Below are 14,509 nucleotides of genomic sequence, written 5' to 3' on the forward strand. Positions count from 1 at the left end.
TTCCAAACTACACATATCTTACTCCGATCAGAGATTGCTTGCACTACTAATTCATCGACCACATATGATATCTTTACCTATAGGCAAACAGTGAATCCTCGATTACAATGCATTTGCTCCTACGTATTTCGAAACTACAACGAATCTCGCCACCTGAAGACCCTTAATGGTGTCGGTAAACGGATCAAAGTGCATGCTAGTACATATAGCCCCTACATTGTCCCGGGTCAAATGACTAATAATGTACAAGCATAACCGCGGACTATTCCACTCGATCAATGAGAACCACTTGTACAGTTCAAGGGAAGGTTGTTCATTGTATCATCATACGATCACTCATCTATATGAATAATCATCTTCATGCCCATGCCAATGAAAAATGACGTTTACATCACATATGCTAGTTTCGAGCTCAAGCAATCATTATCCTTATTTTAGACGGTTGATTCGACGAGAAACCTGTTTAGAATATATGGTACACTTTCTAATGAGTTTCATGATATTATGTTGATAAGCAGACCTCATGGTACCTATTATGTTGGAACATTTCATGTTCATAATCTTGATTTTGATGATAAAAAAAAAATTGTTATTTTGTTTCTAATGATTTACCTAAGTGCGCAGGAAGCTCGAACTGATCAGGCTTCAAACTGATCAGTTAAACGAGCCAAAACTGAAGCTAACAGATACGAACTGAAAGTGTCAGCTGATTGTCCAAACTAAATCATCTCAACTGATATATCAAAGAACAGTTCAACTGATTGTCCAGCTGATAGGCAGTTCAGCAGAAGACCTTCAAAATGCTGGCTAGCTGATGAACTTCTCAAACTGATGAAGAGCCCAGCTGACCAGTTCAACTAAAAGAGTGAAATCAGTTCAAGTGACGAGTCAACTGATTTCACCAGCCCAACTGAATATCAGTTTAGATGACCAGTTAGGTGCATCAGTTAGGATTCAATCAGTTGCAGATCTCGGCAAGCTTATTCAATGGAATCCAGCTGTGCACAAAGGTACAAAATTAACTGTACTATCAAAGTACAATAATGGACGTTGCAGCAAAGTTTAAAGACAAAATGTTCCAGCATAGATGTCGGAAAATTCGAGACACGAATCTCAAAGAACGCATTCACGCTGCAACTGATACAATTATTGAGCCTAACTGTACGATCAGTTTCTCGCCTATATATAGAAGATCAATGAAGACCATTAAAAAAATAATAATAAGTGTGGAAAAACGAAGAGGGCACACATATTGCATATCAGCTTACAAGAAGCAATCAGCCCAGAGGAAATACTTCAACGTGCTATCACCTTAGCTTTAGAAGCATATTTCCATCAGTGTATGAGAACACTTTCGGGTAGTTTTCATAGATCAGTTCTCACACACACTACCACCACTCAAATATAGTCTTGCACAAAGACAATAAACTTGTGTATGTAGTCTTTGACACAAAGACGTTAAACAAGTGTTGGCTTGAATGTGCTGCCTTCAGTCTAGTCTAGGAGTTCAGTTAGGCAGTTGGGTGAGTCCTAAGCTGAGTGGGTTTGTACAAATAAACTGTATAGATCAAAGTCTTCTAGTGGATCCTACCCAAGGTGGTAGAAGGGGTGACGTAGGAGCAGTTGAAGTATCTGAACATCCATAAACATATTTTGCTTATTTAATTGTTTAACTATTATTTTCAAACTGATTTGATCAGTTAGAGCATCCATCAGTTTAGTTTTCACCATAACTGAATTGATATATGTCACAACTGATTCCCTTTATTTTCAGTTATTCAGTTACACATGATATAAAATATATCAGTATTTCTTAACGAATGATTATTTCGGGTATTTTCCACTTGGTTTAAAACCAAACTCGATCTAATTCATTGATGTTTACATTCTTAAAACACGAGCTATTGCAGCTCTTGGAGAATATTGTGTTTGAAGCACCTCAAGGTGCCCAGCACACGGTCCTTCATATTATATATTTAAGGACTTTATCTATGCAACTCGCATGTGTATACAGATAAAATATAATGTCATAATTTAACAAATTTGAAAAATATTGTTAAAATAAATATAGTTCTATATTAGAGTTAATAAAAGTCCAAGCTACAAGTTGGCTTGCTGGGCACCTACTTTAACAATCTCCCACTTGCCCTATAGTCAACTACCCATAGATCTTAGACTCATTGCTTCACGATGCTTCTCAAACAATGGTCCTGGCAGAAGCTTCGTCAGTGGATCGACAACGTTGTCTGCGAAGGCGACTCTCTCTACCGATATATCTCCTCTTCCCACAATCTCCCAGATTATGGGTAACTTCCTCAGTATATGTTTGGATAACTGATGAGACCTCGGTTCCTTTGCTTGCGCAATGGCACCATTATTGTCATAGTAGACCGGGGCTGAATCAACTGTTTGAAGAATGACACCCAACTCTTGAACGAAATTTCTCATCCAAACACCCTCTTTTGCTGCAGCCAATGCAGCTATGTATTAAACCTCTGTGGTTGAATCCGCTATGGTGTCTTGCTTGGAACTCTTCCAAGAGACAACACCACATTGAGCTTGAATACAAATCTAGAGGCCGATTTCGAATCATCCACATATGATTGGAAGCTAGAATCAGTATAATCTTCCAATTTTAATTCTCCACTCCCATAAATTAAGAAAAATTTCTTAGTTCTTCTCAAGTATTTAAGAATGTCATTTACTGCTTTCCAATGCAATAGGCCGAGATTCGACTGATATCTGCTTGTAACACTTATTGAAAATGCAATATCAGGTCGAGTAGATATCATACCATACATAATACTACCTCTAGCAGACACATATGGAATGCGTCTCATGGTTTCTATCTCTTCATCAGTCTTCTGGCACATAGACTTGGATAGAGTCACACCATGAGACATTGGGAGATATCCTCTAACTGCACTCCCACTAACTTTCTTGTAAACATAATGTTCATCAGGATTCTTGACAAATTCAAACTCTTTGATAGTGTTGTCAAATCTGAGGTTTCAGCTCCTTGATACCTATTTGAGTCCATAAATGGATCTCTGAAGTTTGCATACTTTATGCTTACTTCCTATTGATGTGAATTCTTCAGGTTGAGACATGTAAATCTCTTCCTTAATATCCCCATTAAGAAACGTTGTCTTCACATCCATTTGTCATATTTCAAAGTCATATCATACTGCTATGGCTAGCACTATCCTAATGGACTTAAACGTGGCGACTGGAGAAAAGGTTTCCTCATAATCAACACATTATCTTTGAGTATATCATTTTGCTACCAATCTAGCTTTGAAGGTCACCACCTTCCCATCCGCTCCAAGATTCTTTTTGTAAATCTATTTGCATCCTATCAGAACAATTACCTCAGGTGGATGTACTAAGGACCATACTTGGTTCGAATATATGGAGTCCATCTCGGATTGCCTGACTTCAAGCCATTTAGATGAATCGACATCAGACAATGCTTTCTTCAAGTTTCTTGGATCACATCCAGGAATGGGCTCGCCTTGGCCCTCTTTGTCTTGAGATCCTTTCGAATCTACTAGGAGTTTGTGTTTCTTCCATTGGCTGTTAGGATATGGGTTTTAATACTTTTGTGGTGGGTGGTTCTCGAATTTCATCGAGTTCTATCATCCCGACTTTTCTATCCAATAGAAACTCATTCTCTAGAAATGTGTCATTCCTTGAAACAAACACATTTGTTTCACTGGGATAATAAAATTAATATCCAGTAGAGTTCTTTGGATATCTCATAAAGTAGCACAAATTAGATCTACTATCCAATTTGTCTCATATTGCCTGCCTAGGTAAGTAAGACATCCCTATATTCTTAAGTAAGAATACTTGTGTGACTTTCTCATTCATATCTCATATGGAGTCTTATCCACTGTCTTTGTATGGACTTGATTCAACAACTCTGCCGTTGTTTCAAGTGCAAAACCCCAAAGAGATGGCGGCAATTCAGTGAATCCCATCATAGATCGAACAATGTTCATCAATGTCAGATCCATAATGCAAATAGGTTTGACATATGAAAGTAAAGTATCAAGCTCAATCTCATGAGATATAAGCACATGTCATGGATCTGATTCATACATTCTCAACATAGAAACATGAAATATATCGAGAGTGGCAGATAATGATGGTGCCAATGTCAATCAATAAGCAAGATCCCCAACTCGATCAAGGATCTTGTATGTACCAACATACCACGAGATGATTTTCCTCGCATGCAAAATCAAACAGTGCCTCTGAAAGAGATTTTTTTTTAAAAAAATACTCTATCATCTTTCTGGAATTCTAAGAGTTTGTCTTCATTTGTTAGCATAACTCGTTTGACGATCTCGACCAGCTTTCATTCGCTGTCAAATCAACCGAACCATGTCATTCATTTCTTGTATCATTTCAGGTCCAATCAATTGTCTTTCACCAATCTCATCCTAGAATAACGATGACCTACATCGTCTCCCATACAAGAATTCAAAAGATGTCATGCCAATACTCGTTTAGTAGCTATTATTATAAGAAAATTCTACCAATTGTAAGACATTTTGCCATCCGATTTTGAAATCCATCACAATAACACGTAACATATATTCTAAAGTTTGAATTTTACGTTCAGTTTGGTCATCAATCTGAGGATGATAAGCATCATTCATAGCCAAATGCGTACCCTTATTGGAAAATACAACAGAATTCAGAAGTAAATATGGGATCACGAAATTAACTCGTGAGATAATCTCGAAACAGTTTTTATGTTCTATTGTTATAATAAATTTTAAATTAAATGTGAGGTCACAAAAACCCCTGTGAAACCTAGGGATGCAAACGGATCAAACCGTTTGTGAGCTATTCGAAGCTCGATTCGATAAAAGCTCGTTTGAGCTCGTTTAATGAGGCTCGTTAATATAAACAAACCAAACTCAAGCTTTACAGTATTCGGCTCGTTAGCTCGTGAACATGTTCGTTGGTAAGTTCATTAGTAATTTTTTAGATGAAAAAATAATAGTTTTGATATTTGATTTATTGATTTTGCATATTATTTATGAAATATATAGAAAAATCTATTAAATTTATTTATTATTAATAAATTTACAAATTTTAATAAGAATAATATATTTTTCTTTAAATATATAATTTATTTTTTAATTAATTTAATGAAAATTTAAATGTATAATTCATATTTATTAAGCTTGTTTAGCCACGATAAAGGCTTGAATAAGCTCGTGAGCCATGCATATATTCGTTAAATAAAGCTCGAGATCGGCTCGATTATAAACGAACCAAGCTCAAACATTCAAGAGTTCGGCTCGGCTCGACTCGATTATATCCCTAATGAAACCGCCTCACCAATCAATTCTATGAGACATATCTATATTCATACTCGATTAATGGAAAAAAAAATTGCATTTTAACATAAAATTATTAATTTTCATTTAAATATGGTTCAGATTGAATATATCCATAACACTGTCTAGACCTAGTCATGTGGAATTTTGTACACTTGCGGGCAATTTTAATCTTTAAAACTCACCAAATTATTTTATCAAAATACCCTTCTAATCCCCCGCATAAATATAACGAAGTTAGATACACAAAATATAACCTCCAAAATCAATTCCGCTTTGTACAAAATCTCCAATTTCTTCTTTTTTTTTAATAAAAAAACTCCAATCAAAAGGCAATTCTTGGAAAATTGCTACTAGGCTGCGCAGAAGACCTCTTTGGCCCCTTCCATTTCCATTTGTAGCTAATATCAATTCACTCTTTGGGAATATTGGAGCCATTTTTTTTATTAAAGTTGTTTCTGCAGTTGTTCAAGGTATTGCGCGAGACAGTTGTTCAAGGTATTGCGCTAGACATTCGGCTGCTTTTTCCGCTGTTTTTTTACGTGGTTGATTGGTTTTATATGGATGTCAACCGACGGCAGGTGAATTTGGTTGTGTGTTGTCGTTTATGGGTCCTCACTGTTTCGTCAGTGTGGCAAAGTTTGTGAGCTTTTGCATACGTGGACGTGCTTAGTAGCTATTTGATATAAGTCATTAATAGTGCAAGGGAGGCAAGTGGGTTTGAGTAAGTTTTTGTTTGATGATCTTAGTGCGAATTCGAGTGACACTAGGTGATTGGGTTTGCAAAGGCTGAAAATCTGTTAGTGGGTTTCAGTGTTTTTTTTTCAAATCAATAGCGCATTATTTTGAATTGATGTGAACCATTTTTTTATGATTATAATTATAATTTTGTGTTTATAAAAGAAAACGAAGTTGAAAGCTTTACCAGCAATTTGTTCGCGTACAATAGCAATTTTGTTTTGCATTTAAAATTTGGCCATTGCTTTAGGTGCCAAAAGCATGAACTCTGCTCTTTATAAGATGGAACTTATATTAAAAAAAATTCTCTGAAGTTCACGTTTTGCACTTCAATGGCCTGGCTGATTCTTCCATGATTAGCAATCACTTATAACTTACCATAAGTAGTATTATAAAGATAGAGAACACACCAATTTATTTTTTGGTCATGATACACTGTTGCAGTATGGAAGCATTTTTTATTTGCAACTTATAAAAGGGGATAAGTTTTTACATTTATGAATAGTTGATTTTTTTATTTTTTTTGACAAAATATAACAATCACCTCTGCTTGCCATCTGAGTAAAGGCGTATGCCATTTAATTTATTCAGATGGACGAATTAATGAAGAATACATTCGCAGTCCATGTAGTTGCTGCTTCTGCATCTGTGGCTCTAGGCACTACCATCATTTACCCTCTTGATAGCCTCACAGTCTTGAAACAGGTTCGGACTATGAGAACTAATGCTATAGTTTTCTTTATTTGGTGGACTTGCATTTTGTCATTCCCTTAAATTTTCTTTGTTTCAATATCCATTAGCACTAAAACAAACATAGAAAACAGGTTGGATCCACTACTAGGAAACAGTTGGCTGTGGGTCAGGTTCTCGCTAGAGTACGAGCTATATCTGGATATTCAGGTTAATTTTAGTTACTCACCTTTTCCAACATTTATTAGGCATAGGGAGTTTTGTAAATTGCAAAGACATCATCTTTCATTGTTGAACATAAATATTCGTGACAAAATCAATTTACTGATCAGGAATTGTGGCTCAAATTATGTGCCGCTCATCTTACCACTGTATACACAATGACATTTGCATGCATATGTTTCTGTAGATGACAAAATCTTGCTTAATGAGTCCGTGTTAAATGAGTCTTGGAGTTCAAAGATTATTTTTCTGCTCCTTATTCCTCATGTCATGTTAATATTGCTCCAAATTTGTCCATGTCCTTGTGGAATTGTTAACCAAAAATTAAAAAAAATCAACTCTGCAAGCAATAGTATCCTGAGTTCCAAGTACTCTGTGACACTTCCCTTTTAACTATTGTGGGTCTGATAGGCCACCTGAAAATAGAAGAATTTGGGGAAATGTATGTTACTGATATTGCCTTAATATGTGAATGCTCAAGATAAATTTTTCAAAGATGAAATACCTAAATTTGTATATGAAATGAATCAATTTAAAATTCTTACATATGTCAGGAAATGAATCAAGTCTAACTATATCAGAGTACCCAATCATCCAATTTAAATTTACTCCCCTAAACAGTTACCTCCATTGATTTTGTCCGATTTCCTTTTTTAGGTTTGTATGGTGGACTTGGATGGTTGATTGTGGGGAGAACATTTGGTCTTGGAGCTCGCTTTGGTGTTTATGAGATATTAACGGCCTTCTATAAGGGTATTTACTTTTCTGCATCTTTCCTTCTCTCTAGTCTTCTTTTTCTACTTGCTGCACCTTTACTTTCTGATTGCGAACTTGCTCAAAACTTTTGTGATGTATTATGCAAATGTTTTCTATCAGGGGACCAAATATATGAAAGCAAGTACACATAGTTTTACAAAGAAGGTCATACAGACCTGTATTTTGACCAACTCCCTGAAGATATCTAACCTGTATGAAGATATGCACTATGGGCATGGATTAGAAATTTGTAAAGGGGTCACATAACTAATGATACCTAACTCAAGCTTTTGCTTGACTATTTTAGTCATCATCGTGGATTTCTAACCGAGTTAGGTTGTGTTCATTCGACAGAAGGGATATTATGTGGGGTGCATTGTTTCGCTATTTATGCTTTCTGTCAAAGTTGTCACATTAGACAAGTTTCAACAATGTGATCAAGCACAAGAGCTACTAACTAAAGATCGAATTTGTGTGTTAACAATGATTTGCCACCAGGTGAAACAGTTAACATAAAGTTTATAGAGATTGCGCTCTTAGTATCTGTAATATGGCAGTAAAGAGTAGGGTGGTTAATGAGTTAACATTCTGGACATTGACCATTGTACAGATTATGTTTATGAGAGATTTTTATGTTGTGAGAATGAAGGACACACCTTTATTCTTGTTTTGCCTCTTAGAAAATCCTATCGTGTATACTTGCCCACATATTGTTTTATGTCAGATGGCCGGGAAGATTCTTATGTTGATGTCTCTGAGGCACTAATGGCTGGGTTTGCTGCTGGCATGGTTGAGTCACTTGTAAGCTCTCCCTTTGAAATTATTAAACTTCGTGCCCAGGTGGCTTCTGCCTCTCGTAGTCTGCAGTCTTCATCGATTGCTGTAAAGAGTTCCGTTTCCCCTTTAATTTCAAGCTTGCTACCCAGATATTCAATGAATATGATGTCAATGAGTAACTCTATAGGCATTTTGTCCACCTTGACCACTAAACATGAAAATCTGGTAAGTGCATTGAGAGAATATCCATGGATGATGACCGGATCTGGGAGGCCACCAGCTGTCAGTAATGTCAGAAAGCCATCAGACATCATTGCATTGGAAGGATGGCGTGGTCTATGGAGAGGTCTTAGATCTGGAGTATTTCGGGACTCAATTTTTGGTGGCATATTTTTCTCGAGCTGGCAATTTCTGCACAATGCGATGATAAATTGGAAAGCAGTGGGAATGGACCCTATACCCAGGTTAATATTAATATACATCCAAAAATGGTTGTCCATCTAAGTTTTAATGGTTGAATTCTCTCTTTGGGGTTTGAAAATGTGATTCCTTGCTAATTTTAGTCTATGAAATGTTGATTCCTGTTCTTGTGCACTTAAAAGTTTCGGACCTGAGATGCCATACCTAAATATATTGTTCATACCTGTTTATTGATATTATTGGTGGGAAATGTGTAGGCTGTGACTGAGATAGAAGTGGAATTTTTCTTGTGCGAGTGGTTTTACTTTTTCTGTTGATTATCCTTTCTGAGGCAAGATTTTTCATTACCAACATTTCAGAATGACAGTTGCATTTCTAGCTTGTCTTATGGTCACCAGCATGTCAGAGTTATAGAGCAAACCTCAACTAACCCAAACCTTGGTGGTGACTAGCCACCTCTAAATTATACATTTTTGTATTTTTAAATTTTGTCTTAAATTTTTTTTTTCAGTCACGTGATGGCATAAGTTTGTTTGATATGAATGGTAGCTATCAGCGTAACCAAAAGGCAGAAGAACTGAGAAAATCACTGTCTCTTTTAACTTATCATTGCCATTTTCTCATGATTAGAATGATTATAAACTGCCATACCCTGTAGCACCTTGTGGTATATGGGCTGGATGTAGCTTTACAAATTGAAAATGTCCGTCAAAGTGCTCTTCTAGAGTTGGAAATTCCATCTGTCATACTTAATTAATCTTTACCTTATTCAGTTTTGTCTTGTTTGGAGGTTTGTGTGGATGTCTTACGTTTCATTTTCAAGAAGATGTTTCTCACTGTACATTCTCTCTCATTGCAAATCAACAAAAAATAGACATGAAACCAAAAGCCCAAAGCAATAAGATTGACTTTAAATTTATTATCTGAAATAATATTTTTTTCATTTATTGTTCAAGTTAATCTTCTGAATTCTACGCTCTGCTGTTCAAAGTTATGCAGGGTAGATTCTTTGCTTTGCCTGATAAAATCATCTCCTTCATTTGGATGGCAAAAATGTAGAATTTAATATGTGATAGTTTGACAGTGAAGTTTGATAAGTTGGTAAAATTTGTAATCTTTGCTTTTCAGAATTAAGTTGCGGGTATTCAGCAGAGTGGCTTGTGATTTGGAGTTCATGTGTTTCTAAATTTTCTATAGATAACTGAAAAAATTTGTGCTAATGATCTGTCTGTTTGCCATCTTTTCCTCATAGTGTAGACTGTGTTGTTCAGGGGTGATGAAGACGTGGGTCCATTGTCTCCATGGGCTGTTAGCATTGCGGCTGGTGTTTCTGGTTCAATTGCTGGTGCTGCTTCTCATTGTTTCGACACCGCTAAAAGTCGATCACAATGTACTGTTATTCCCAAGGTATGATACTTGCTGAAAGGAGTTGGTTGCTGTTTAGTTTTGTTAGTAATCATCCCTAGTTCAAATACTCAATGTTTCTCGAAGCTTCATTGGGTTCTCCGTTGAGCGGAGACGCCTATCTTCAAAATGCATATTCACTATGACCCAGTGAACATTTGCTTTTATAAACAAATGTCAAGTTTCATAGTCATCTCTTTTGTATGACCATGACAAAGGAATATGATGGAGTTTGGAATGGAACTTTCTTGGTGAGCAAATTGTTGTTGTGTGTCATTGTTATAAAAGGCAAAAGGCGCGCTGTGATGCCTGGGACCAAAAAGGGCGAGGGTGATTGCCGGTGTCATGAGGTTGCACGGACAATGAGCGGCTCATGGCAAGCTTCTAGGCGAAGAGAACATGAATCAACCAATCTCACACCGGAACGAGAAGGATTCCAAAGCTGTTCAGGCATGAGATTGTGTAGTTGAGAAGAGTTTAAAAGATTTGAAATGCACTAATCATATCAAGAAGGTGCGCCTTCTTTTCGGGAGCTCACAACGTTAAGCGTGCTTGACTTGGGGCAAATCTGGGATGGGTGACACAGTGGGAAGTTTCTTGGGGTGCGTGTGAGTGAGGACATAAGCACGTTGGAAAGACCCGTCATTGTATAGTTAGGACAGTCGTCGAATTTGGGGCGTTACAGTTGATACCAGAGCCGACCTCTCTTAGTACGTGGTGGTTCGGGGATGAATCAAGCGGAAGCTGGTAGGCATGTGATGCCCTGAGTTGAAGGGGGCGGAAATTGATCGCCAGTGCCATGAGGTTGCACGGACAATAAATTGCTCCTGGCAGGCTTCTAGGCGAAGGGACCATGAATGAATTCCAAAACTGTTCAATTATGAGACTGTGCAGTTGAGAAGAGCTTAAAATTTTGATATGTACTACTCATATCAAAAAGATGCATCTTCTTTTCGGTAACTCATCACATAAGAACTTCAAAGTTAAGCATGCTTGACTTTAGGCAACTCTATGACGGGTGACTCCTTGGGAAGTTTCTTAGGGTGCGTGTGAGTGAGAACATAAGCACGCTGGAAATACTCGTCTTGGTACAATGGGGGCAACCATCGAATCTAGAGCGTTAACGCGCCTTTTGCAAGGCACAGGTTCTGACAAGACATGATAAACTGGAGTCTAAACGATGTTCTGTCTAACAAAAAGTCATACGCAAAAAATATAAATCAAGCCCACAAGTCATTAACACTCTCCACGAGGACCGTACACATCTTAAATAAATATGTTGTGTATGTATGGTTTTCATTTCAGAAACCTTCCATGATAGAAGACTCTTAGGCTCGTATTACTACATTGATTTATTAAAATCAATGTGGTGATGTGAAAAAATGATTGGTTTCATCTTCTTAATTCTCATCTTCTTGGGGTTTTGATCGAGGTCTCCATCATAATTTGTTGATTATTTAGCATCATTGTAGGAAGGAGTTCACGACCTTTAGCCCAAATCCGAGTCTTTTTTAATAGAGCTAGATAATTAAGTTCAAACCAAATAAATTGAACTCGAATTCGATCTGAACTCGAGTCCAACATTGTTCATTTACGGATTTTGAGCTGGCTAAAAAAAATCGGGCTCAAGTTTTAAATATTAAAAAACAGCTTGTGTGCGGCTCTATTTGTTTCGTTGTATCATTTGAGTATGACTCTTGTTTATGTCTTTGCGCCTCAGGTAACTTATCTTATTCTTTGAGATGTTTCCTGCAGTATATATCCATGGAGAGGAAATTACTTAAATGGCGCAAACCAGGAACAAGACTCGAGAGGCTAACTGGGATCCACCCAGCAGATAGAAACTTGTTGCTGAATGGCATACGATTGAGGACGGTTCATTGTGGACTTGCATCTTTTGTAGTTGTTGGAAGTTATTTTTTGGCAATTGATCTTCTGGCTTCTGATTGAAGATCCCCACATAGGCATGAATTTGGCTCAGTACTTTGACAGGATCAAGGGGATGGCATCTCTTGCGACCGACCACCTACCAAATATACGATTTATCTTGACTGAGGTAAAGAGTTGAGCTACGTGGGCAGATTTGATTTCCGAGAATAAGGTTCGAACTTGTGCTTTCTTGATCATCATGAGTTGGTGAAAGTCTGAATTTGATTATCAGGATCCAGTTGTTTAATGTTTGGTACAGAAATGGATCTATTGACACCATTTACTTATGCTTACGTATTTGGTATTTAATATTCATGTTTTAATGTGTATTGGTATGCAAATGAAACTAGGATCCTCGATAGAATTATACAAAAAACATGAATTTTATGGAGTGTTTGCAACTTCTAAAATAAGTGATTATGAATTTTTCGTTCACAATCTTCTTTTATTTCTTACATGGTGGCTTGTATAAGGTACTTCCATTTACACGACTGTTCGGGCATTATATACAAAGCACGACTCTTTAACTATAGGTGGATTTGAGGATAGTGTTCTTAAGATAGATCTTGGATCCCTACATGGTAAAAAAAATCACAAAATTTTCTGTGAGACAGTCTTACGAGTCAATTTTTTTTGTGAGACAAATATCTTATTTGTGTTACTCATTAAAAAAATTATTTATTATTATAAATATGAGCATTGTTGACTCGTCTCACAGATAAATATTCGTGAGACCGTTTAACAAAAAACTATTAAACAAAATTGGACAGTTGGATTTATCTTAAGGGAGCTCTTGCTGTTATTTTCCATAGCTATATCACAAATCTCACTTGCATATTTGAAGGATGGGCAATGCCGGTTTGGTTCAGTTTTACTTAATTATGTTTAGTTTTTCAGTTTACAGTTTTTGAAATGTCTAATAAGATAACCAAATCATTTTATTACATGTTGATTCAGTTTTATAGTATTATGGTTTGGTTTATATGAGCGGCTTATGCGGTCTAGAAACAAATTTAATTAATTTATTATGTATCATTCTAAAAAGTGTAAAATAATTATTTAAATTCAATTTCTATAATTTTTCGTTTGGTTTTTCAAGATTACAATTATATAATTTGTTAATTGAATTCTCTTGTTTTCGGTTTTATTTTATCTAGTAAGGTTAAGTTATTTAAATTTTGTTATTATTTAGATTTGTTAATTGTGTGAGTTATAAATTAAACTATTTTTAAATATATAAAAATATTGTTGAACCACTTTTTAGTAAAATTATAATTAATTATAATAAAAAAATATACATATAGATAGCAATACAAAAATTTATATATGAAATATTAAATTATATTTATTCATAATAGTATAAATGTAAATAAAATATTTTTATTCTTAAATGACGATTTTATCGGTCGGTTCGGTTTTGAAAATTTCGGTTTTAAGTCATAAAACCAAAATAAGCACTTCAATTTGATTTTCGGTTTTTTTTTTTTTTGGATTATCGGTTTTTCGAGTTAGACCATATTATGTAAACCCTGATATTTAATCATTTTGTTTTTATTTTTTTTTTATTTTTGTTTTTTATTGTGTGTTGCTCTTCGACGGTAGAAAGTGTATTTTGCCCTTTATACTATACATATATAGCTAAAAATCTGTTAAAAATAAATAGGCATGAAAACATCTGTGATCTTGAAAGCACTCTTTGTATTTTAATGATTTTTCTCCTTTTTCTCAATTCAAATGACCTAAATATATACATGTCCCCTGTGAAGATTGAATGGTTTTTTTCCATTTATTAAATTCGAAGCTAAAAGGAAATCATATTAATAAATATGAATTTAATTTAATAAGTTAAATATGCATATTTTATTCATTAAAAGCTCGTGAAAAAAAAATCAAAATGTGGCGAAAAACGAACACATGTATATTGAAGAATGGATGTGGAGTGATGGCGGGTGAATTTGGAGATTGATTCTTGCTAAAAACGTTTTGGTGGATAACAATTTTAACAAATATTAAGAGAAATTTAAGACCCAAATTGGACTATTATTATATATTTTTGAGGTCAAGCTCAATTTGAAACTCAAAAAGTTTAAATTTTTTTCTTGAATTTGGTTTGAATTAGAGCTTAAGCTTAAGTTTGACTAGACAAATTTTGGTCAAAAAATATATGGTATGTTTCTTTCAATTATGGTTTTTCATAATGGAGTTCGTTTAATTAT

The 14,509-nt window shown here is 35.5% G+C and overlaps 1 protein-coding gene across 6 annotated transcripts; it reads left to right on the forward strand.

Moving 5' to 3' along the window:
* Nucleotides 1–5,618: 5,618 nt before the first annotated feature.
* LOC142547499 (mitochondrial arginine transporter BAC2-like) lies at nucleotides 5,619–12,689 on the forward strand. Of its 6 annotated transcripts, none has more exons than XM_075655830.1 (7): nucleotides 5,619–5,830; nucleotides 6,687–6,800; nucleotides 6,920–6,995; nucleotides 7,665–7,760; nucleotides 8,488–9,004; nucleotides 10,218–10,367; nucleotides 12,120–12,689. In XM_075655830.1, the coding sequence occupies exons 2-7, from the start codon at nucleotides 6,687–6,689 to the stop codon at nucleotides 12,181–12,183; spliced, it is 1,017 nt and encodes a 338-aa protein (XP_075511945.1). In that variant the 5' UTR covers nucleotides 5,619–5,830; the 3' UTR covers nucleotides 12,184–12,689. The 6 variants fall into 6 exon arrangements, with proteins under 6 accessions (XP_075511945.1, XP_075511943.1, XP_075511942.1 ...); XM_075655828.1 differs by having other exon boundaries at nucleotides 5,623–5,855; nucleotides 10,232–10,367; XM_075655827.1 differs by having other exon boundaries at nucleotides 5,624–5,830; nucleotides 10,232–10,367.
* The last annotated feature ends 1,820 nt before the right edge of the window (nucleotides 12,690–14,509 follow it).

Source organism: Primulina tabacum, chromosome 5 (genome assembly GCF_025594145.1).
Source record: "Primulina tabacum isolate GXHZ01 chromosome 5, ASM2559414v2, whole genome shotgun sequence".
Taxonomy (NCBI): Eukaryota; Viridiplantae; Streptophyta; class Magnoliopsida; order Lamiales; family Gesneriaceae; genus Primulina; species Primulina tabacum.

Excerpts from the sequence above, each read along its gene's own strand:
- LOC142547499 (XM_075655828.1), top strand. The coding sequence starts at position 6,687 with ATGGACGAATTAATGAAGAATACATTCGCAGTCCATGTAGTTGCTGCT. Across the intron at positions 6,996-7,664 it reads AGCTATATCTGGATATTCAG|GTTTGTATGGTGGACTTGGA; the intron begins GTTAATTTTAGT and ends TTCCTTTTTTAG. Across the intron at positions 9,005-10,231 it reads GGAATGGACCCTATACCCAG|GGGTGATGAAGACGTGGGTC; the intron begins GTTAATATTAAT and ends TGTGTTGTTCAG.